General features: G+C 38.0%; 1 protein-coding gene across 7 annotated transcripts in view; it reads left to right on the top strand.

Moving 5' to 3' along the window:
- Window positions 1-24,248, top strand: part of LOC147367033 (cytochrome P450 1A4-like) — a 44,063-nt gene extending 19,815 nt beyond the window's left edge. Inside the window, exons 3-8 of one of the 7 annotated variants that reach the window (XM_086415532.1) lie at window positions 8,020-8,107; window positions 12,012-12,530; window positions 12,851-12,898; window positions 15,319-15,442; window positions 20,103-20,223; window positions 23,705-24,248. In XM_086415532.1, the coding sequence (XP_086271658.1) occupies window positions 12,321-12,530; window positions 12,851-12,898; window positions 15,319-15,442; window positions 20,103-20,223; window positions 23,705-23,795 (594 nt within the window). In that variant the 5' untranslated portion in view covers window positions 8,020-8,107; window positions 12,012-12,320 and the 3' untranslated portion in view covers window positions 23,796-24,248. Of the gene's footprint in view, window positions 1-8,019; window positions 8,108-12,011; window positions 12,899-15,318; window positions 15,443-20,102; window positions 20,224-23,704 lie in introns of all 7 variants that reach the window. The other 6 variants (XM_086415533.1, XR_015169733.1, XM_086415531.1 and 3 more) reach the window with 6 other exon arrangements.
- Window positions 24,249-24,822: the final 574 nt, after the last annotated feature.

Here is a 24,822-nt window from a genome sequence, read left to right on the forward strand (position 1 = left end):
GTCAAATATTCAAACAGTACAATTTTAAAATAAAACTAAAAAAAACTCCCAGCTTATTCAGCTCAAAAATTTTTAGTAGTGATATATGAATAAAGGATTAAACATTAATCACATTGATTAATTAAAATTAATTAAAGTTTTTTAAAAATTTAAAATGCTTGGAGGAAATGCTTGGGAAAAAAGTTTGATCACATGTTCTTTTTTTTTTTAAGTTATACCATGACATTAGCTGAATGAGGAACACATAATAAGTTGGAACAGTATTATAATACTATGTTGAGAATTGTAGTTTGTTCACTTGAGAATTTCTCATTTTTTTTTGAATTATGGTATATATGTGTGTGTGTATGTGTGCTCAGTCACTCAGTCATGTCCAACTCTTTGTGACCCCATGGACTGTGGCCACCAGGTTCCACTGTTATGGAATTTTCCAGGCAAGAATACTGGAGCCAGTTGCTATTTCATTCTCCAGAAGGTCTTCACAAGCCAGAGACAGAAACTGTGCCTCTTGAGTCTCCTTTATTGGTAGGTGGATTCTTTACCACTGTACCACCTGGAAAGCCCCTGGTAAATATATATACATATATATATATATTTACAATATAATATATTATATAATGTATTATACAATACAATATATTATATAATGCTAAGTCACTTCAGTCATGTCTGTCTCTTTGCGACCCTATGGACTGTAGCCCACTAGTCTCCTCTGTCTATGGAAATCTCCAGGCAAGAATACTGGAGTGGGTTGCCATGCCCTCCTCCAGGGGATCTTATCCACCTAGTGATTGAACTGACATCTCTTAGATCTCCTGCATTGACAGGCGGGTTCTTTACCACTGAGCCACCAGCGAAGCTCAATATATATATATATATATATAAATATATATATTTATCAGTTCAGTTCAGTTCAGTTCAGTTGCTCAGTCATGTCCGACTCTTTGCAACCCCATGGACTGCAGCATGCCAGGCTTCCCTGTCAATCACCAACACCAGGAGCTTGCTCAAATTCATGTCTATCGAGTCAGTGATGCCATCCAACCATCTCAACATCTATTGTCCCCTTCTCCTCCCACCTTCAATCTTTCCCAGTATCAGGGTCTTTTCAAAAGAGTCAGTTCTTTGCATCAGGTGGCCAAGTATTGGAGTTTCAGCTTCAACATCAGTCCTTCCAATGAATATTCAGGACTGATTTCCTTTAGGATTGACTGGTTGGATCTCCTTGCAGTCCAAGGGACTCTCAAGAGCCTTTTCCATCACCACAGTTCAAAAGCATCAATTCTTCAGCACTCAGCTTTCTTTATAGTCCAACTCTCACATCCATAAATGACTACTAGAAAAACCATAGCTTTGACTAGATGGACCTTTGCTGGCAAAGTAATGTCTCTGCTTTTTAATATGCTGTCTACGTTGGTCATAGCTTTTCTTCCAAGGAGCAAGTGTCTTTTAAATTCATGGCTGCAGACACCGTCTGCAGTGATTTTGGAGCCCCCTCAAAATAAAGTCTCTCACTGTTTCCAGTATTTCCCCATCTATTCCCCATGAAGTGATGGGACCAGATGCCATGATCTTAGTTTTCTGAATGTTGAGCTTTAAGCCAGCTTTTTCACTCTCCTCTTTTACTTTCATCAAGAGGCTCTTTAGTTCTTCTTCACTTTCTGCCATAAGGGTGGTGTCATCTGCATATCTGAGGTTATCGATATTTCTGCCAGCAATCTTGATTCCAGCTTGTGCTTTATACAGCCTAGCGTTTCTCATGATGTACTCCGCATATAAGTTAAATAAGCAGGGTGAAAATATACAGCCTTGATGTACTCCTTTTCCTATTTGGAACCAGTCTGTTGTTCCATGTCCAGTTCTAACTGTTCCTTCTTTACCTGCATACAGATTTCTGAGGAGGCAGGTAAGGTGGTTTGGTATTCCCATCTCTTAAGAATTTTCCACAGTTTATTGTGATCCACACAGTCAAAGGCTTTGGCGTAGTCAATAAAGCAGAAGTAGATGTTTTTCTGGAACTCTTGTGCTTTTTTTGATGATCCAATGATGTAGGCAATTTGATCTCTGGTTCCTCTGTCTTTTCTAAATCCAGCTTGAACATCTGGAAGTTCCTGGTTCACATACCGTTGAAGTCTGGCTTGGAGGATTTTGAGCATTACTTTACTAGCGTGTGAGATGAGTGCAATTGTGCAGTAGTTTGAACATTCTTTGGCATTGCCTTTGTTTGGGATTGGAATGAAAACTGACCTTTTCCAGTCCTGTGGCCACTGCTGAGTTTTCCAAATTTGCTGGCATATTGAGTGCAGCACTTTCTCAGCATCATCTTTTAGCATTTGAAATAGTTCAACTGGGATTCCATCATCTCCACTAGCCTTGTTCACAGTGATGCTTCCTAAGGCTCACTTGACTTCACATTCCTGGATGTCTGGCTCTAGGTGAGTGGTTATAACCATTGTGGTTATCTGGCTCATGAGATCTTCTTTGTATAGTTCTTCCATGTACATGTAATAAAACTTTATCCATTTATAAGCATACAGTTCAGTGGTATTAAGTACATTTACATGGTTATCCAATTGTTACCACAGTCTTGTCCAGAACTCTTTCATTTTCTGCAGCCGGAACTCTGTACCCACTAAGCAATGCCTCCTCCATTCCTTCCTTACCCCAGCCCCTGTCAAACACCAATCATACTTTTAGACTCTGTGAATTTGACTATTCTAAGTGCCTCATATGAATGGAATCACACAATACTTATCCTCTTGTGGCTGTTTTTTTTTTTCCCACTTTGCATAATATCTTCAAGGTTTATCCATATTGTAACATGTGTTAGAATTTTTTTCTGTTTAAGGCTGAATAATGTTTCATTGCATGTACATACCATACTTTGTTTGTTCATTTTTCCATCAGTGGACAACTGAGTACTTCCAAATTTTAGTAATAGTGAATAATGCTGCATTAAACATGAGTGTACAGATATCTATTTGAATTCCCAGTTTTGGTTATTTTTAGTATATACCCAGATGTGAATTTCTGGATCATGATAAAGGAAAAATTATTCTGATACATATTAAGCCAGTGAGGGAGACTTTATTCAGAACTATGGTGATAGTTGTCAAGACCATCACCACAAGGGAGAGAGATTGGGCTCAACTCTGAATACAGTGAGGAAAGCTAGGGATTTGTAACCAATGAGCAGATTGAGGGGATCAGTGGCTGGAAAATAAATATGAGAGAACATCACAAGTCAGGGCATTCATGCTAAACTGACCTAATAGTATTCTTGCTAAGGCTGGCTGACCAAAGAATCAGCTATTGTGGATGCAGAAGAGGAATTTGAACAAGGGTGAGAGATTTCCTCTAAAGTGACTTAGCAGGATTCTTGCTACAATTGGACTGCAGACCCCAGGATAATGCCTAGTCAAAAAGAGGACTCAGAGAAGCCTAGTTAAATTTGTTCAAAGATAGAATCTTTTCCAATAATGTGATAATTAAATGTTAATTTTAGAAGAGGGGCACCATACTGTTTTCCACTAGCACTATTTTGTTCCCATCAGAAATGCATAAAGGTTCCAGTTTTCCACAACCTTGATCACACTTGTTATTTCTTGAGGCTTTTTGTTTCACTTCATTTTGTTTCTATAATAGCCATGCTAATGGGTAGGAAGCAGTATCTCATTGTGATCTGACTTTCAATTCCCTGATTATTAGTGTTGTTGAGCATTTTCATGTGTGTTTTGTTTTTTTTTTTTTTGACCATTGCATATCTTTTTTTTTTTTTTTTTTACTTTACAATATTGTATTGGTTTTGCTGTACGTCAATATAAGTCCGCCACAGGTGTACACGTGTTCCCCATCCTGAACCCCCCTCTCTCCTCCCTCCCCGTACCATCCCTCTGGGTCATCCCAGTGCACCAGCCCTGAGCATCCTGTATCCTGCATCGAACCTGGACTGGCAATTAGTTTCTTATATGATATTATACATGTTTCAATGCCTTTCTCCCAAATCATCCCACCCTCTCCCTTTCCCACAGAGTCCAAAAGACTGTTCTATACATCTGTGTCTCTTTTGCTGTCTCTCATACAGGGTTATTGTTACCATCTTTCTAAATTCCATATATATGCGTTAGTATACTGTATTGGTGTTTTTCTTTCTGGCTTACTTCACTCTGTATAATAGGCTCCAGTTTCATCCACCTCATTAGAACTGATTCAAATGTATTCTTTTTAATGGCTGAGTAGTACTCCATTGTGTATATGTACCACAGCTTTTTTATCCATTCGTCTGCTGATGGACATCTAGGTTGCTTCCATGTCCTAACTATTATAAACAGTGCTGCGATGAACATTGGGGTACACATGTCTCTTTCAATTCTGGTTTCCTCAGTGTGTATGCCCAGCAGTGGGATTGCTGGATCATAAGGCAGTTCTATTTCCAGTTTTTTTAAGGAATCTCCACACTGTTCTCCATAGTGACTGTACTAGTTTGCATTCCCACCAACAGTGTAAGAAGATTCCCTTTTCTCCACACCCTCTCCAGCATTTATTGCTTGTAGACTTTTGGATCACAGCCATTCTGACTGGTGTGAAATGGTACCTCATTGTGGTTTTGATTTGCATTTCTCTGATAATGAGTGATGTTGAGCATCTTTTCATGTGTTTGTTAGCCATCTGTATGTTTTTGGAGAAATGTCTATTTAGTTCTTTGGCCCATTTTTTGATTGGGTCGTTTTTTAAGAAATGTCTATTCAAGTCCTTTGTCCATGTTTTTCTCTTCGATTGTCATTGTTGAATTCTAAGAGTTCTTTATATTGTCTAGATGTTAATCCTTTTTCAGATATATGATTTGCAAATATTTTCTCTCATTTTATATATTGCCTTTTCACTATGTTAATGGTGCCCTTTAATGCACAAAAGTTTTAATTTTGATTGAGTACAAATGATCTATTTTGTTGTTGTTTTCCCCACAATGTTTTAGTATCGTGTCCAAAAAATTATTGCAAAATCCAATGTCATGGACGTTTTCCTCAAGTTTTCTTCTGATACGTTCATAGTTTTATTATAAAACTAATTTTTACTCTGATATATTTATCATTTTGAGTTAATTTTGTATATGGCATAATGAAAGGGTCCAACTCCATTCTTTTGGATCTGGAAATCCAGTTTTCACACCATTTGCTGAAAAGACTGTCCTTTCATCATTAATGATCTTGGGACTCATAGAAAAATATTTGACCATATATGTAAATATTTTTCTGGGCTTCCCCAGTGGCTCAGATGGTAAAGAATCTGCCTGCAATGCAGGAGCCCCAGGTTCAATTCCTGAGTGGGGAAGATCCCCTGGAGAAGAGAATGGCAACCCATTCCAGTATTCTTGCCTAGAAAATTCTGTGGACAGAGGAGCCTGGTGGGCTACAGTCCATGGGGTCACAATGAGTCGGACACGACTGAGCAACTAACAGATTTCATTTTCATATATGTAAGGATTTATTTCTGGGTTCTTTACTCAATTCCATTTATCAATGTGTCTGTGTTTATGGCAGTACCAAACTCTTTTGATTATTATTGCTTTATAGTAAGTTTTGAAATCAGAAAATATGAGACCTTCAACTTTGCTCTTATTTTTCAATATTGTTTTTGGTGTTTAGAGTCTGTTGAGATTCCATGTGTGAAACTTATCAGAATGAAAAACATTAAATGGTATTTGAAAGAAAATACTTGTGATTTATAAAAATTGAGACTGTATAAGGCTTTAGCACAATGCAGAATATGCCATAGACCAAGTGTGGTCTATTTCACCAACAGGATAGCAGGCCAATGAAATCATTCACTCCTGAGTTCCTGATTCCAGACTTAGACAGAGGACATCTGCATGACTAATATCCAATCACATCCTTCTAAGAGGGTTCTTGATTGAGCCCTAAATTTAATAACAAGTGCCTTAATAAATGTCACACAGAGGAGAGACTGGGAGAAGACTGAGACAGAGATTGGAGTGACACATCTACAACCCAGGAACACCTGAAGCCACCAGAACCTGAAAGAGACAAAGCAAAATTACCCCTATAGCCCTTAAGAAAGAGAAGGGTCCTAATAACACCTTGATTTCAGACTTCTGACCTCCAGATTGTAAGTTAATATACTTCTGTTGTTGTAAGCCACCAAGTTTGTGATGATTTGTTACAACATTCCTTGGAAATTAGTATTCCATCCCCGACCATGGGTAGAAGCCACACCTGACAACCTAATACACCTCCTGTATTATGAAGTCACATCAGTAAGGATTGCTCTTGTAAGCAGCAGAAGTTTCAAAGTTTAAACCCATGAATTCTCCAGTAGAAGGCAGTATCATCAGAGGCTAAGAGCACAGCTGTTGTTGTTTAGTCACTCAGTCATGTCTGAATGTGACCCCATGAACAGCAGCACACCAGGCTTCCCTGTCCTTCACTATCTCCTGGAGTTTGCTCAAATCCATGTCCATTGTTAGCCTATTTTCTAATTTCTCTTTGGCTCAAAACTTATCTGCCAAACAGAGAAAAAAATAGCAGTTCTTTTAGAAGTTGGGTATAAGAAATAATTGATATAATATGTAAAGTACTTTCAATGCTTATTCCTTGTAAGCGCACAATAAACATTAGCTGCCACAATTATTATTACAGAAAGGATTTTCCTCTTAATCAATGGGAATGCAGGGCAATTCTCACTATCGTCCGCTAACAAAGCTTTCAAATGACACATTGCCAAGCAATTATTACCAATTGTCTGTAACGTGAGTACTGGAAGGAGGAATTTTATATAACTATGTAATGTCTATACATTAATCCAATGTGGGGTTAATTGTACTAAGAAGGTAATACTTAAAGAAAAACTTTAGTACTAAAAAAAAGTGGGTTTTTTTGGTAACTAAGTATGACATGACTAAATGCTGGTTAGGAAAAGTTCTGCCCCTGTGTCAGAAAGTCCCTATGGTTTGTAAGTCCTTGTCAGATTTTTTTTTTTTTTTTGATCGTATTATTTTGAGAATTTCAATATTTAGAGATACATGATGTTTTGTGAATAGGATACCATAGCTCAGGGCCTGAAGGTTACTCTTTGAGGTTTATCCCTCTCTCTGTGGGCTTGCTTTCTTCATCATGTGAGAAAGTACTTGCTATCAATAATCCTTCTTGGACACTCTCATTAAAAGCTGACTTGAAATCGTAAATAATTATGGGACCAAAAATGCCAAAGCTTTAAAGAAAAGTCTATTATGTAATAACTTATAGACATCTTGGCAGGAAAATGTCAACGAGCCACACACCATTTCCCTAATAACACATAGAAAAACTAGACTGTACATGCTTGAGAGGTAGAAAAATTAATGTTTATCCTGGTCAAACAAAAACTTGATGAGGGTAATTTTTTCTTAAATCAAAGCTATGAATGTCATACTCAGAAGTTAACTGTTCTAGTTGTGGAAAAATGAATCTGTCCACTTGATGAAGACTCCGGGGATGCTACCAACATGCCCGCAAAAGGGAACCTGAGTTTCCTAGCTTTTTCGTCTTGTCCACCTTCTTGCTCCTGCGCTTGGTGCGCAGAGCGCTGAGAGCATGCCCCAGGTTTCCTGAAATTCACGGTAAAGCAGTACCTCTGCACCATTGTCTTTTTTCTTCCTGCTCTTTGCTTCCTTGCTACATACCTTTCCACCGCAATTCTGCTTATCAGTGGCAATTGAAAAACAGTTAAGTTTTTCCATCCTCCTTTCCAAAATAAGTTTCCATCCGACACCCTTTTTGAGACGCCTTGCTCCAGGTTGTCCCTCTCCCTCCACTCTGCTGGAATTTCCCAATTTCCAGGATCTAATTCTGGCTGCAGAGACCTCTCCAGTCTTCTGTCTGACTCTGAAACGCCCTAATCCAGCTCCAGACTCCTCCCTACACGGGTCCAGGGTCCACCCCTCACTTTCTAGAACCAGAATGTTCTCTCCCAGCCGTTCCTCAGGCCTTCTGCTTCTGTAACCACACTGTTCCTGTTTCCTAGGATAACCTCAGCTTTCTTCAAAACCTTGTCTGTCGTTCGATCCTTCCGCCAGATTCCTCATGTTTGACTGCAAGATTTCTGGACACAGGTGGGCCTTCCAAGCTTCATTGTAACTTAACTGAATGGATTTGTTGATCTCACAGCCAGTTGTTTTCTCCCCAGAAAGGACAGCAACTTGGAATGCCGCTTAGTCATATTGAGGAACTTTTTAACATGCCTCCGCCCCTAGAGATTTGGATTTAATTAATCCGTTTGGGATCACACCCTGTAATGGTTTCACAGCTTCTGGAGGAGGCCTGATGTGTGTGTGTGTGTTTAGTTTTGAGAATCAGTGCAAAAGCCTTCAACTTCCTCGTGCTCTTTTCACCTAGTTCTCTTAAAGGGTTAGAGTTCACCTTAATTCCATGCAAATGGGAAGCAAAAGGGTTAGAGTTCACCTTGAATTTTTGACGATGCAGCAGCCCACCCTTAGTGAGATGAACACCCTCTGTTCTCAGCCCCACTTCACCCCAAAACAACAGGAACAGAATGTGCCTTCAGAGCTTTCCAAGAAAGTTGCTGGGAAAGTTGGCAATGTGTCTGGGTCTGGTAAACTGCCAAGGAGAATTTCTTAAAGACTAGAAGGGCCCAAGTTGAAAAAGAATCCAAGACAGTCACACAGTTACTGACATTTGTTGATGAACCGTTGACTGCTCTGGGAACTCTGGCAATTAACCCTGGACATCACACTCAGGCTTCTGTCCAGCGTTTCCTTCTAACTTTGATTACTGAAGGCTGCAGCTGGCCTTCAAGGTCCTCTAGTCTGAAGGGACCATTTTACAGATGAGAAAACTGAGACCAAAATAGACTATAATTTAACGGAGTTCCCACAGCTAAATAGCGAGCGAGGGAGGCAGGGCAACCCAGTCATCTCTGTGGGAGTCAAATCACACTTAATTCTAACCACACCCATTCTCATCTACTTAGTCTGCTTTGAAAACACCGATAAAAGGACTGTTGTCAATATACAAAGAGAAATGGACTTTTTTGACTTTTGTGAAAAAGCAAGTGCTCCAAGTAATTGGTGATTTGATATTAAGCTTAAAAAACATGGGAAATAGGGACTTCGCTGGTCGTCCAGTGGCTAAGACTCTACAAGGTCCTCAGTTGGGGAACTAGATCCCATATGCCGCAGCTAAGAGTTTGGACTCTTCAACTGAAAACAATAATAGAAAAAAAGATCACCAGGCCACAGTTAAAGGTTTCCCATCACAATTAAGACCTGGCACAGCCAAATAAATAAGTAAATGTATTTTTTAATGGGAAATAAATGAAGAAAATGATTTTTTTTATCTTGTGAAGCCTTTCTGTAACAGGATGATACATTACCTCACAGAGGTATGAGTTTTGAAAGACAGTGTGGATTAGTGCTTAGTTCTGGATCTGGCACCTAGTAAGGGGATAAATGGTCACAGAAGCAGGAGAATTTTCACAAAATCAGCACGCTGCAAAGCCGCAGCATGGTGACATTCTCACTGTTTTCTTCCTGAACTGAGAGAAAAAGAAAGGTTTGCAAATTGCAGCTGTTGCGTTGATTAGGGACTCAAGTTTTTCTTGTTAGTTTAACTGCACATTTTTTTTTCCCCATGAAAAGAAGTTGATCTTTAACTTTCAACCCCAAAGTTTATTCCTTAGGAAACAATGCCAACCAAGTGAGTGTAATCAGCCACATTTTATCTGTGAACTTGGGAAGGTGAAACAATCAAATAAGATAGGTAACAAGGTTTTTCTTGCATATTCAGCGTGGGAGAGTTAAGATACACATTTCTTTGGTCCTTGGTGCCTTTTTTTTAAGTGGAATGTAAGTGTAGTGCTTTTTACCACGCTATCATTTTCTTCTGAACTGGAAAACAAATTCATTGCTGCTAGCAAGGATGCCTCTCAGTGTGTATATGTATCTATGTATTACATATATATATACATGAAATCGAGTGCTGGTGTACTCAAAAACCCAAAAAGAACTGAATATTTACACTGGCCAATGAGTATACTGCCCACCAATGTTATTTGTCTCAAGAACTAATTTGCCAAGTGTGAAATTCAGTTATATTCTTTCAAGGGAGAGAAAGTTTTGTATTCTCTCTGTAGTTACTATAAAACACAATAGCTGGACTTCCCTTGTGGCAGAGTGGATAGAACTCTGCCTGCCAATGCAGAGGACATGGGTTCAATTTGAACCCTTGTCTGGGAAGATTGCGTATGCCGTGAAGGAACAAAGCCCATGACCACAAGTCCTGAAGCACTCACAGCCTAGAGCCACCCACTGCAACCAGCGAGCCTGCGTGCTGCAGCTACCAAAGCCCAGGTGTCTGGAGTCGGTGCTCTGCAACAAGAGAAGCCTCCACAGTGAGAAGCCTGAGCACTGCAAGGAAGAGTAGCCCCCATTCGCAGCAGCTAGAGAAAGCTGGGTCCTGCAGTGAGGGCCCAGTGCAGGCAGATAAATAGATACAATCTTAAAAATGCAATAACTAACAAAAATATTCTTCATGTCTATTAAACTTTATTTTGCAGGGGAGAGAGGTATGACCCTCTTGGTAACAGAAACCAGTTTTAGCTAGTTTAAACGGAAAAGAATTCAGTCTGAGGACAAAATCTCATGAAGATGCTAAAACAGTGAATACAAAGTCATGAGACCACTCTCTATCTTTTATTTCTTTTCCTTTTTACTTCATTTATTTTTCTCACGGTTTCTTAGGTCCTCCTGGCAGGTAAAATGTCCCCAGGTTTTACTTTCAGATTTATGTCTTATAGACCTAGCTGCCCAATGAGAAGATGAACCTTCATAGTCCCAGTTCCATATTCCTAAGGTTCATCTTGGACTGAAGGCTTATCCTTGGATCAACCATCTGTGACTGTACGGACAGGTTTCAAACCAGCAGAATTGCTTCAGAAAGTCACTTTTACAAGCAGGCTGAGAAGTTTAAGAATAGACTAGGCAGACAGCCAATTAGATTTCTACTAAATGGCTTGTAATTCACCAAGTACTTTTAAAAATAATAATAATTTTATTTGTTTATTTATTTTTGGCCATGCTGGGTCTTTGTTGCTGCATGGGCTTTTCTCTAGCTGCAGGGAGTGAGGGCTACCCTTCCTTGCAGTGCTCTGGCTGCTCACTGTGGTAGCTTCTTTTGTTGCGGAGCATGGACTCTAGGCACCCAGGCTTCAGGAGTTTTGGCATGTAGGCTGAGCGTGGCTCCCAGCCTCTAGAGCCCAGGCTCAATAGTTGTAGCATTCGTGTTTAGTTGCTTTGCTGCACGTGGGATCTTCCCAGATCAGAGATCAAACCCATGTCTCCTGCATTGGCCAATAGACTCTTACTCCTGAGCCAGTTGGGAAGCCCTAACCAAGTACTTTTTAATGATGATTGCATTTCATCCTCACACAATGACAGATGACACTATACACAGTTTTTTAATAGCACTTATTACTTTGTAATCTCATTTTTGTTCTTCTAGTTTCCTCATTAATCTGTGAAATTTTGTTTTGTATTTTTCAGTGCCTGACATTGGGGTGTTTAATAAATATTTGTTGAGAAAATGTATGACTAATTTTTGTTAAGTAGAACACAGGTGAGACAACTGGGATGCACTTAGATTAAGTGACAGGATGAAGATTCCCCCAGCTAATGAGTATGAAATCAGGTTCTGTAGCCTCAATCCATTTGCCACCCACCAGGCTGCTTCCTACAGTGAGTTATCCTCTTCTGTCTATGATGTCAACAACTGACATGAAAGGATTTAGTCTGATGGTTAGATCACGCAAATAATAGAATTGAGATAGACATACAGTGAATTTTACAAGAATTTAATTTTACCCTGTTGGTGCATTGTTTAATAATAGTTTTCATCTAAATATAAAGAGTCTGTACTTTTCTCCTAAATGTTTACATGGAGAAAGACTACTTAGTCTGTGCTTAGAATAGCAAAAATGATGGTTAAATTTTTCTATTTTAGGTGTTTTATACCTGAAAATGATATTCGGCATGGCAGTCACTTCTGGAGAGGTGACCACTTCTCGCATAATTTTGGTGATGGTTTTTGTTTTTGTAAGAGAACTAGGAAACAAAGGAAGGAAGGAGGTGTTTCCTCCTGGCCCATGGTCCCTCCCCATCGTGGAAAATCTTCTTCAGCTTGGAGACCATCTTTACCTTACATTCATGGAAATGAGGAAGAAATATGGAGATGTCTTTCTCATCAAACTTGGCATGGTGCCTGTCCTCGTGGTGAATGGGATGGAAATGGTGAAAGAAGTGCTACTCAGAAATGGAGAGCATTTTGCAGCCTGACCTAACGTTTAACATTTTCTTTCCTGGCACAATGAAAGAGTCTTACGTTTTCAATTATGGGGAGAATTGGACACTTCATAAGAAAATTGCTTCCAATGCTTTACGAACATTTCCTAAAGCAGAAACAAAATCCTCCACCTGGTCTTGCTTACTTGAGAAACATGTCATCGAGGAAGTCTCTGAGCTGGTAAAAGTTTTACAGAATTGACTTCCAGGAGTGGCAGCTTTGAACCTAGAGGTGCTATTACCTGTGCTATGGCCAATGTTGTCTATACCCTTTGCTTTGGCAAGATGTATGACCACAGTGATGAGGAGTTTCTTAGAATTGTTAAAACAGATCATGACTTACTCAAAGCCTCCAGTGCTGCAAATCCTGCTGATTTCATACCATATTTCCGATACCTTCCTTTGCGAATTATAAATGCTCCCCAGGAGTTTTATCATGCCCGGAATCAGGCATTTATTCTCTACTATTTATTACTATTCTCTCTATTTATTCTCTATCAGGCATGTTTATTGCTCTACATATACGAGATCATCTTACAACATGATAAGGTAAGGGTTTAAATGCATGACGGGACAAGGGATTTGGTGAGGAGAAAAATAAGTGGTGAATGCATTGAGAACTCAGACAGTTGTATGTACTACCCTGGTTCTTTTACTGTTCAGTTCAGTTCAGGTCAGTCACTCAGTCGTGTCCAACCCTTTGTGACCCCGTGAATCGCAGCACGCCAGGCCTCCCTGTCCATCACCAACTCCCGGAGTTCACTCAGACTCTCGTCTATCGAGTCAGTGATGCCATCCAGCCATCTCATCCTCTGTCATCCCCTTCTCCTCCTACCCCCAATCCCTCCCAGCATCAGAGTCTTTTCCAATGAGCCAACTCTTCGCATGAGGTGGCCAAAATACTGGAGTTTCAGCTTTAGCATCATTCCTTCCAAGGAACACCCAGGACTGATCTCCTTTAGAATGGACTGGTTGGATGTCCTTGCAGTCCAAGGGACTCTCAAGAGTCTTCTCCAACACCACAGTTTAAAAGCATCAATTCCTCGGTGCTCAGCTTTCTTCACAGTCCAACTCTCACATCCATACATGACCACTGGAAAAACCATAGCCTTGACTAGACGGACCTTTGTTGGCAAAGTAATGTCTCTGCTCTTCAATATGCTATCTAGGTTGGTCATAACTTTTCTTCCAAGGAGTAAGCATCTTTTAATTTCATGACTGCAGTCACCATCTGCAGTGATTTTGGAGCCCCCCAAAAAAAGTCTGACACTGTTTCCACTGTTTCCCCATCTAATTCCCATGAAGTGGTGGGACTGGATGCCATGATCTTCGTTTTCTGAATGTTGAGCTTTAAGCCAACTTTTTCACTCTTCACTTTCACTTTCATCAAGAGGCTTTTTAGGTCTTCACTTTCTGCCATAAGGGTGGTGTCATCTGCATATCTGAGGTTATTGATATTTCTCCCGGCAATCTTGATTCCAGTTTGTGCTTCTTCCAGCCCAGCGTTTCTTATGATGTACTCTGCATAGAAGTTAAATAAGCAGGGTGACAATATACAGCCTTGACGTACTCCTTTTCTTATTTGGAACCAGTCTGTTGTTCCATGTCCAGTTCTAACTGTTGCTTCCTGACCTGCATAGAGGTTTCTCAAGAGGCAGGTCAGGTGGTTTGGTATTCCCATCTCTTTCAGAATTTTCCACAGTTTATTGTGATCCACACAGTCAAAGGTTTTGACATAGTCAATAAAGCAGAAATCGATGTTTTTCTGAAACTCTCTTGCTTTTTCGATGTGATGTAGTTTTTCCATAATGAACCTCACCCAAACCATTAATATATGTGAAGTCCAGTCAGAGAGATTATAGGGCAGTATTACTTAGTTCTCATGTGGGGACCCAAAAAAGAACTTGGAACTTTTTGAAATCTCAGAATTTCCTTACTGTGGAGATAAGGCTCATACTTGAAATATGAATCTGTCCTTGGCTGATGAATGATGATCAACATGTAAATGGGTTTCCTGAAGAAATGACCCAATAATTTTGTTTCTCTAATTTTATCTCTGAAACTATGAGGTCTTAAAAGAATCAGCATAGCTTTTTCAGAAAGTTCTTTGAATAATTATAAGGAATGTCCTATAGGAAGCTTCCAGTTTAGTCTCATATTCTTCTTGAGTTTCTTTCCGATGGAGAAATGAACTTTGAGATCATAACACATGTAGAAATGTTTTCCAGATGACAGAAGCAAACCTTTTTGTGAGGCCATTGAAATGTTTTGGCCCAATTTGATGGTCCACAAAAAAGAAAATTTCTCTCTCGAATTATGTAAACACTAGAAAAAATCCTAGTTGTTAGGGAACTATTTCCTGAGAGTAAAGCATTGGGGGGAAACATGAAAAAGTAGATAATTGAACAAATGAAGAGAGTGTGGACTTAAGTCCCATCTGATTAAAAGGAATGGGCAGAAAACAATCTGTATCAAGGTACCAGCCTGGAATTCTAGATCAGATACTGTAAATAAAACAGTTTGTGAAATTCATAAAATTTTTTTCCTACTCCCTAACCTATCCCAATACCACCTCCTTCTGCCTGGTGATTATAGTAAAATTCTTACAATAGGTTTGAAAACCTTTATATTTATTGCTTAGCATTTTCTCTATAAGTTAACCTCTAATTTTTCTAAGTGTGCTTCTAGACATAGGCATACTCTTTATTGATTGAAAAAAAAAACTTTTAAGAAGAAAATTGAGTTTGGTAACTTGGTTTTCTTCACTACACTCTTTTATGATTGATCATTACCACTGACAAGCAAAATTAGTTGCAAGATTTAAAATGATCTACTTATATTCTTTACATTCCTAAGTTAATTGGGTTCATTTCAAGTTACATGGTAATATGGCTCTTCCTGCATGAGAGTCGTATGTGCTGTAAAATGTAAGAAGCGATGAATAATCATGTTAAGGTTTGTGTCCTCAGGACCATATCCAAGATATCACTGATGCTCTGATTAGTGCATGCCACAACAAATATGCTGTCGCCAAAATAACCATCTTAAATGATGATGAAATTATAAGCACTGTGAGTGACCTCATTGGAGCTGGTATGTATGACTATTTATCAGTATTTAAGGTGAATGACAGTTAATCACAATTTTCTGTTTTCTGCTATAAAGTATTTCCCTCTTTTGATATTGGCCATTTACTACTCTTACATTAACTACATCCCACTCCCAGTCCCTTTCCCAACCCATTGACATTTATTCTTAATCTGTTTAAGTACTGTTTTTTTGTCTTATGTATTCTTATAAAATGGGCTTGATATTTTCATGTACTAGTGTATCTTCTTATATTTATCATGAACTTTAATATATGTAAATTACATTGTTATTTGCATCTCCTTTCTAACCTTTTTCATGAAACCCTATATTTTTAAGATCCAATCATGGTTGTTAGGTGTATTTCTAATTCGCTGCTTCTAACAACTGCATAGTATGCCATGGTCTGTACCCTCCCCACATTTTACAAGTCAGTGTCTCAGTAATGCAGATATTGAATATCTTGCCAATGCTAAGATGACCATCTTTGTGTATCAATTTTGTCTCCTTTTTCATAGTACTCTTATGTTATGAACAGAATTTCTGGGTCACATAATAAAAGGATTCTTGAGTTTTTCATACAGATTGTCAATATCCTTTTCAGGAAGATAATTTATATCACTATCACACCACTATCATTCTTAACACTTCAGTTTTTTTTTTTCTTCTTCTTCTTAAACCATTTTTATCTATTGATGAAAGCAATTTTCAGGTATTGAGGTCTGGGGAAGTTATCATGGTGGGCACATGATTTGGCTTCAGCTTTGTGCTCAAATTTGGACAGGGCTTCCCAGGTGACTCAACAGTAAACAATCCACCTTTGAATGCAGGAGACCTAAGAGACGCAGGTTCCATCCCTGGGTTGGGAAGATCCCTTGGGAGGAGGCATAGCGACCCATTCAAGTATTTTTGCCTGGGGAATCCCATGACAAAGGAGCCTGGTGGGCTACATACAGTCCATAGAGTTGCAAAGATTTAAACATGACTGAAAAGACTTATTCACTTTGAAGATAGGGATAATATATCATCCTCTTCCTATGATACCAATTCTAGCACTCCTTCGAAGATGAAATTTCCTTCTCAGACACCATGTCATGCTGACTCACTGAAACCTTGAAGGATGTACCCCTCTCATGTTTGATGCTTGTTCTTTGTTCTGACAAAATATAAAACTGTGGTTCAGGAATCTGTAATGGAGCTGGACGGTCATTGTGGACATAGTTTCAGACACCTTTCTGCATCACTGAGAACTTGAATTTTCTGTGATATATCAAACTCAAGGACAACACCAGCCATTTTCAAAACAATATCTGCTAGTAGCTGCCAGCTACAAACTTATGGTTTGAAGGTTTCTCCTTGTAACTAAGCAACTATTTCGGACCTTAGGCAATCCTTGCTTAACAACCACACTTACTTCTTGCCAACTCCAGCCATAATTCTTGACAGACACCTTATGTAACTTTGCAGTTTTTTCCTATACAAACTTTCCCCATTTTAATTCTGGGGAAACACAATTCAAGTGCTTCTTGAATCTGTCTCCTGGGCTACAGTCCTCAGTTTAGCTCAAATGAAACTCTGTTCTAGGGACTTCCCTGGTAGTCCGGTTGTCTGGTTGAAGAACTAAGATCCCACATGCCTTGTGATATAATATTGTAACAGATTCAGTAAAGGCTTTAATATGGTCCACATCAAAAAATCTTTTTTTAAAAAAGCTCTCTTCTATCCCTATTATAGATTGTTTATTATTTGTGCTGACACTATCAAATTTCTTATAGTTCTTGTAAGATACTAGACTGTAGAAAGCAAATTCCCTTAGTATACCAGAAACAACAGCAAAATTCTAAAGATGTTTTAACAGTTTCATTTTAGGTGGAATATTCTTCAGATTTGTATTCTCCTTTCTTCTTTATGCTGTAGTTATTGGCAATTTAATTCACTTTTTTCCTAGGATCTACATATTTGTGTTCCTGAATTTCCTTTGCAAACAGAGGCATTTGTTTGTTTCTATTATTTTTCCTCATGCCAAAATAAATAATAGGTTGCTTAAGCCTTGATACAAAAAAAAAAAGTTCATGATGATCAAAATCTGAATCCTGATATTTATCCAAATAGTCCTAGGTCTTGGATATAATGTTCATGGCTCTACAGTGTGCAAAATCAGTGTCTTTTATGCAGCATTCATGACTTGTTTTGTTTTCTTTTAATAGCAAATAGAGACAATATATTCTGAATAGAATTCCATGTTCTCGTACCATGCTGTACGATACTATAGACACCATTGTTGGCAAATCCATTTGGGCAATTTATTTTCAGGATAATTCCTTGCACTATGAAGTCATGTTAGAAATTTTATGGCATAAGAACTGTTGAAATCTACTGGCTCACTGCAAGAGATTGCCCTGTTCAAAAGATATAAAACCAGGTCTTGAGAAAAGATGTTTGGGAAGGAGTTCTCTTTGCTCTGATGCTAAATTTGGGCATATTTCTTGCACATGTTGTGATGCAAGGTTGTTTAGAGAACAAACAAATTCTGAAGTCCCAGTGCAGTGAAACCACAAATTTGAATTAGAGACTCACTTTGTCTCTTGTGTGGTCCTGGTAAAATATTTAACCATCTCTGTGCTGCATGTTTCTCATCTCTAGAGTGAGACTAATTACAGCCCCCATTTCCAATGACAGGGCAATCAAGTGATCACTATTTGGAATTATCACTGTTATTGTTGTCATCATCATCATGAAAACCTTAAATGTTATATTAATTTAACCATTCATTTTTGCTACTAGATTTTGTAAGATTTAGTAGAAAATGCAAATAACATTTTTAATGTTGGCAATAGTGTTAGTCACTCAGTCATGTCCAACTTTTTGCGACCCCATGAACTGTAGCCTGCCAAGCCCCTCTGTCCATGGAATTTTCCAGGCGAGAATACTGGAGGAGATAGCCATTTCTTTTCTCCAGGGGATCTTCCCAACCCAGGAATCGAACCCTGGTCTTGTACACTGCAGGCTAAGTCTTTGCAATCTGAAACGTTAGGTCATCACTGAATTGAATTTACAATTAGAACAGTCTAGAAAAACTGTTTAATGTGATATTTCTGACTGTAGGTTTTCAAGAAAACTGATCGCATTCTTTGATGTGAAGTCATCCTTGAGAAAAGATGAAGTTTTATATAGACCTTTTAGCTTTAATTTTCATAATAAATGAAAAGCATCTTACCAATGTATAGATGATATCAAAAGTGAAGACACCGTGTTTAAAGAATGAATTTTTAAAATAAAATAACTACACTAAAAGTTAGTATTTCAAAAAATTGAATGTACTCAACCTTCCATTATGCACTTATACAAACTTATGGCCTTGAAGCCAGGTAAGTCCTAGTTTACATCCCACCTGTCTCTTCTGAGCTGAGTCACCTTAAGCAAGGTCCATAAGGTCCTCGAGGCACAGTTCTGTCCTCAGTGAAATGAGCATAGAGCAGAATAAGCATTCAATAGCTATTTATGATTTAAGACATTATTAGTATATCTAGATCATAGCCATTATAACAATGGTTTATTTTGTAGTGAGCTATTTCCAATGTTTTAATTGGCCTTATAGTAATATCTGTACATTAAAAGTTTTAATTTTATCTTTTACTGTGGTTGCAAGCCCCTTAGATGAAATTTACTATCCTAAATATTGTTATGTGTACAATTCAGTAGCGTCATGTACATTCACATTGTTGTGCAACAGATTTGTAGAACTTTTTCATCTTTTAAAACTAAAATTCTATGCCCATTAAACCCCAATTTACCCTCCCCTCTCCTGCCAACCCTAGGCAACTACTTTTCTAATCTGTTTTTATGATTTTGATGACAGTACCTCATATGAAGAATCACACAGTATTTTCCTTTTGTGACTAAGTTGTTTCATTTAGCATAATGTCCTTGAGGTTCATCCGTATCATAGCAAGTGGCACCATCTCCTTCTTTTTAAGGCTGCAAAATGTTCTATTGCATGTATATACCACACTTTATTTATCCATTTGTCTATCAATCGATGTGTGGATTGTTTCCATCTCTTGACTATTGTGAATAATGCTACCATGAACATAGTTTTACAGATCTTTTTAAGTCCATATTTTCAACTGTGTTGAGTGTATTTTGAGAAGTGAGGTTGATCAGTCACATCGTAATTCTTTTTTAAGTATTTTGAGAGCTCTTCATATTGTTTTCCATAGCGATTTCATCATTTTACATTTCTACCATCAATACATTAGAGTTCCATTTTTTCTATATTCTCACCAACATATGCTGTTTTCTGTTTTATTGATAGTGGCTATTTTAATGGGCAAGATATTAAGCCTATATTTTGAAATAAACCTTAATGTATAATTGTATTTGCAAATACAACTTATAATTACATTTATAAATACAAATTACAAATACAATTGTATTTGTAAATAATAATTATAGCAAAATCAGATCTTCAATTTACTTTGTATTTGAATACTAAGAATCCAAGGAAAATAATCTACATATGACTGCTCATTAACAATTATTAATAATTGGCAACTACTAATAATTGTTAATGAGCAGTAACATGCTTTCAGATGAAAAATATAATTTTTATGAGTATATTTTCATTTTAAATTAAAATTTTAAAAATCTTTTTTTTCCCCCTCAGATGGAAACACTGGGATGAAATCACCGAGGTTTGAAGACAGGAAAATTTTACCCTACACAGAAGCTTTTATAAATGAAATATTCAGGCATACCTCCTTTCTCCCTTTTACTATTCCTCATTGGTAAGGATATGCTTCTCCTTTGGGACAACAACTGGTCCCAAAGCGGTGTGGGAGGAGTGTGGAATCTAAAGCATTAGAATGAATGAAGGAAGTTCTTCAAAATCTATATTATGTTAATATTATTTTAATATTTTATTTTATTTTGAAACTCTTTAATGAAATTTAAACTAGAGCAAGGGAAATTATGTGAATGTTTCCCATAACTAAATTATGATGCCATTAACTTTCATCATATATTTACTAATTAAGGGGAGGGAAGAATATTGAAATTTGGAGCAATGGATAATCTAACCATAATTTATATTTGGCTATTAAGTATTATACAGGCTCACTTAACTTACCCCCATGAGCAGCCTTAGCCACCTGTTAATGTGATATGGCTTCATTTTCAATAGCTAAGAATTTTGCTAGACAATAGATGGAGGAATCTAGTGTTGCCACAAATAGACTGAACAGAGTATACATTTATAGGTATTTGAAAATTTACTAAACTTTATGCCAGACTCTCCAGCTCCCAAAGGCATGCCAGTATAGGCTAAGTAGATAGGCTTTATTAAATATGTATGTAAACAACTCAAGTTCTAGTAGTTCAAACTGTTTCCATTCCATATAGTTAAGATAAAAAAAATTAAACTCTCAGTGTTTTTTCTCTTCCCATCTTTAAATAGTGAAAGTATGGGAATGTCTCTCACCGCGTGTGGTAATTGGCACAGCAGAATGCAGTGGCCTCAGCCCAGGGACCTCAAAGGGGAAGACCACTAGCTGAGCAGTCAAACCCAGACAGTTAGCCGCTCAGTCCCCTGAATTTTGCCTCTCCAGTTTGCTCTCCATATTTCACGTGATGCTACCTATTCACAGTGATCTCTTTCCTTCAGATCCCCTTTCTGGTTGAAGCAGATTTCATCTTTAACTTAAGTTAATAAAAAAGTGAAGTGTTAGCTACTGAGCCATGTCTGACTCTTTGCGACCCTATGGACTATAGCCCACCAGGCTCCTCTGTTCATGGAATTCTTCAGGCAAGAATACGGGTGTGGGTTGCCATTTCCTTCTCCAGGAGATCTTCCTGACTAAGGGATCAAATCCAAGTCTCCTGCATTACAGGCATATTCTTTACCATCTGAGCCATCAGGGAAGCCCCTCAAAAAGGTCCTACATTTAAAGATGCAGCTCTTCTGTCTCAAAGGCTTCTGTAGGGTGACTTTGGGTACTACATAAAAGAATACAATCTACAAGCTTTACTAAGGAATAAGGAACAGACAACAAATTTACCGGAGGCATTTGGGGTGAAATGAAAGTGATCATATACTTTGGGATTCTGAAAACACATCTGAGGACCTCACTAATAAGGAGAAACATATTTTAGAAAATAGGTATTCATTATATTATTAAAAGTGAAAAAATGAAGTAATATATAAACCAAAAAGATCAGATGCATTGGCCAATGAGAGTAGTGTGATATGACCCAAGAATTTTAGCACAAACATATTAATAAAAGGCATTTTATATATATCATTTGGGACTAATCCATTCTATACTTGGATATTTACAATTTTCCAACTAAAAGGACCAGAGATCAAAAAGCAGAAAATAAGTTAAAATGAAATAGATTGAAGCAAAACAATCTTAGGTAAAGGGGATGAAATTTTTGCTATTACTTGTACCATATGTACACACACATGAAGGTTAAACAGTACCTTAATAAGTATTTATTGGATATACACTCTTTTAAAAGTTGTATAGAAAGGCACTTTTATATGGGAAATTTTGGAAACATATATACAGAAAGAGAAACTCTACAATGAATGCATTAATATATTAAGTCCTCCTTTAGAATATATAATCATTCATATTTTCATGTTAGTGAAATCAAATTTTACATGCTAGGTTTCCAAAGAGTAGGAACATGTGCTTTTTTATATGGATTAGAATTTGAGCAGCTGAATCCACAGAGGGAGTGACAGGAATGTACTGAGAAAGGCAAGTGGCTACATAGGAACAGGTAATCCTTCCAACAAATAGGTCCATCCCTTTTTTTGGTCTTATCCTTTGTTGGGTTTTGAGGACACCCAATGAGTAATATCCATATTATTTGCCAAAGTTCAATACCAACTACAAGATGAAAGGTCAAAGAGACTTTCAAATATTAACTTTCTAAATTAACAGAACTAGTTTGCACAGTTTGGCTGAGATCTAAACTAAGGAGGCTTAGTCATAGTTTTCACCTGGATTAGACATACTTCTCCACTCATACTCTGGTGAAGTTGGACGACTGCAGTCTTCCTGGGAAGTATGAAACTGGCTCCTCAGCTTAGTCCATTAATAACTATAGATGAGATATACCTTCTCTACAGGTTGGGTAATCAGAAGAGAGAACCCAGATGTGGCTAAGACAATTGTGTCCAGTGACCGTTCTCAAACTTATCACATTGAAATGTCACTGAGAGTGAGGGCCATTTTGGAAGTTAGGGAGTACCATATGGAAACATAACATGACAATCTAAGCCATGCATAATCACAGAAGTATAAAGGGAAAAGGTGTACAGTATGCATAAAGAAGTCTGAGTATAGGACTAGAAAAATAAAATACTTGTTCTAGAAGCAACTTAGATCCTCCAGGTGCAACTTAGATCCTCCAGGTACAACTAGTATCATTTCACAGCTAGGAAATGAAATCATAGAGTAGATATGAGATTTGCCCAACATCTCACTTAGAAAAATATCTAGAATTCAGATATTCCTAGTTCCAATTCCATTCCAGTTCCTAGATACTTCTATCAAGTACTAACTGATGTATTTTTTTTAATCTATTAGTAAAAGACAAAAACATGCTGTATACAAAGAAAATTCTTTATAATTTCCTTAAAAGTTTCTGGTTGTAATTGCATGTCTACTTATGACCAACTCTGTCATAGAAATACTGTGATGATTTTCTGGAAATTTTAGCTCATAGCAATGCCCTCAGTGTATTAAATGCTCAATATGTCTAACAAATACAAAATAAAGAATAAATTAGTAATTTGACAATAGGTAGAAGATACATCAATTAAGGAATGAATGGAGATTTATAGAGATGTCATATCATTATTACAGTAAAAAATAATGGCTCAGTGGTAAAGTATCCACCTGCAACGCTGGAGACACAGGAGACACAAGTTCAGTCCCTAGGTTGGGAAGATCCCCTGGGGAAGGAAATGGCAACCCACTCCAGTAATCCTGCCTGGGAAATACCATGGACAGAGGAGCCTGGTGGGCTACAGTCCAAAGGGTCACAAAGAGTCAGACACAATTGAGCGACTAAGCACGGAGCTCAGAAAAAATATATCAATTTATGAATGAATAGAGATTTACAAAGATGTCATATCATTATTACAGTAAAAAATAGCATTAATAAAAATAGTCCATGCAGTGCAGGAAGCAGCTTAGTGATGGGTTATTTGAGTTTGCAGGATGTGTTATAATGCTGTATTTCTCTTTCTTATAGTACTACAGCAGACACTACTCTGAATGGCTGTTTCATTCCCAGGAAAACATGCACCTTTATTAATATGTATCAAGTAAATCATGAGGAGTAAGTCACCATTTGCTTTTGAACTGTGGTGTTGGAGAAGACTCTTGAGAGTCCCTTGGACTGCAAGGAGATACAACCAGTCCATCCTAAAGGAGATCCAACCAGTCCATCCTAAAGGAGATCAGTCCTGGTTGTTCATTGGAAGAACTGATGTTGAAGCTGAAACTCCATTACTTTGGCCATCTCATGTGAAGAGCTGACTCATTGGAAAAGACCCTGATGCTGGGAAAGATTGTGGACAGGAGGAGAAGGGGACGACAGAGGATGAGATGGTTGGATAGCATCACTGACTCAATGGACATGGGTTTGGGTGGACTCCGGGAGTTGGTGATGGACAGGGATGCCTGGCGTGCTGTGGTTCATGGCGTCACAAAGAGTTGGACATGACTGAGCGACTGAACTGAATTGAACTGAAGTCACCATTTATTTCTTGAGATAAAATTTGCTTAGTTCTTTGTTTGCTCTTTATTAATTTGGGAAAAGTTTTCATTCTTCTTAACCAAACTTCATCCCCTCTGTTTCCCTTGAAAGAAGTTGAAAAGAAATTCAGTTTTCTTTCCTCACAGATAATGGGAAGGATGAAATCTTAATACAAATTCATTCAGAGTAAATTGAATTTCAAAAGTGGGCTTACAGGGAGAGATGTGAGCCAAGGGCTTCATGGGCTCACCCTCTACATGGGTAAGAACAGCCCATATTTGAAAAGCAGCCTGAAATTCCCCATTGGAGTATAAGCCACTAAGCAGGGGTTTGTTTTTTCTCTCTCTCTGTCTCTGTCTTTGTTTATTTGCTTTTTCCTCAACCTAAGCACCTAGGTCAGTGCCTGGCACATAGTAGGCACTCTAAATATTTGTGAAGAAAATGCAGCTAGAGGCTTGCCTGTATCAATTACAGAAGGGCAGGCTGAGCTGAAAGTACCTCAGGCAGTGAAAAATGAGACTGATGGGTGGTGATGGCCGTGGTGGAAGAGTACAACTAATATTTAGAGACCCCTGCTGTGTTCTGGGGGCTTCTCTAGTGGCTCAGTGGTA

The sequence above is a fragment of the Bos grunniens genome, chromosome 8, assembly GCF_055505025.1.
Source record: "Bos grunniens cultivar Pamir isolate PY7600 chromosome 8, Bosgru_T2T1.0, whole genome shotgun sequence".
NCBI lineage: Eukaryota > Metazoa > Chordata > Mammalia > Artiodactyla > Bovidae > Bos > Bos grunniens.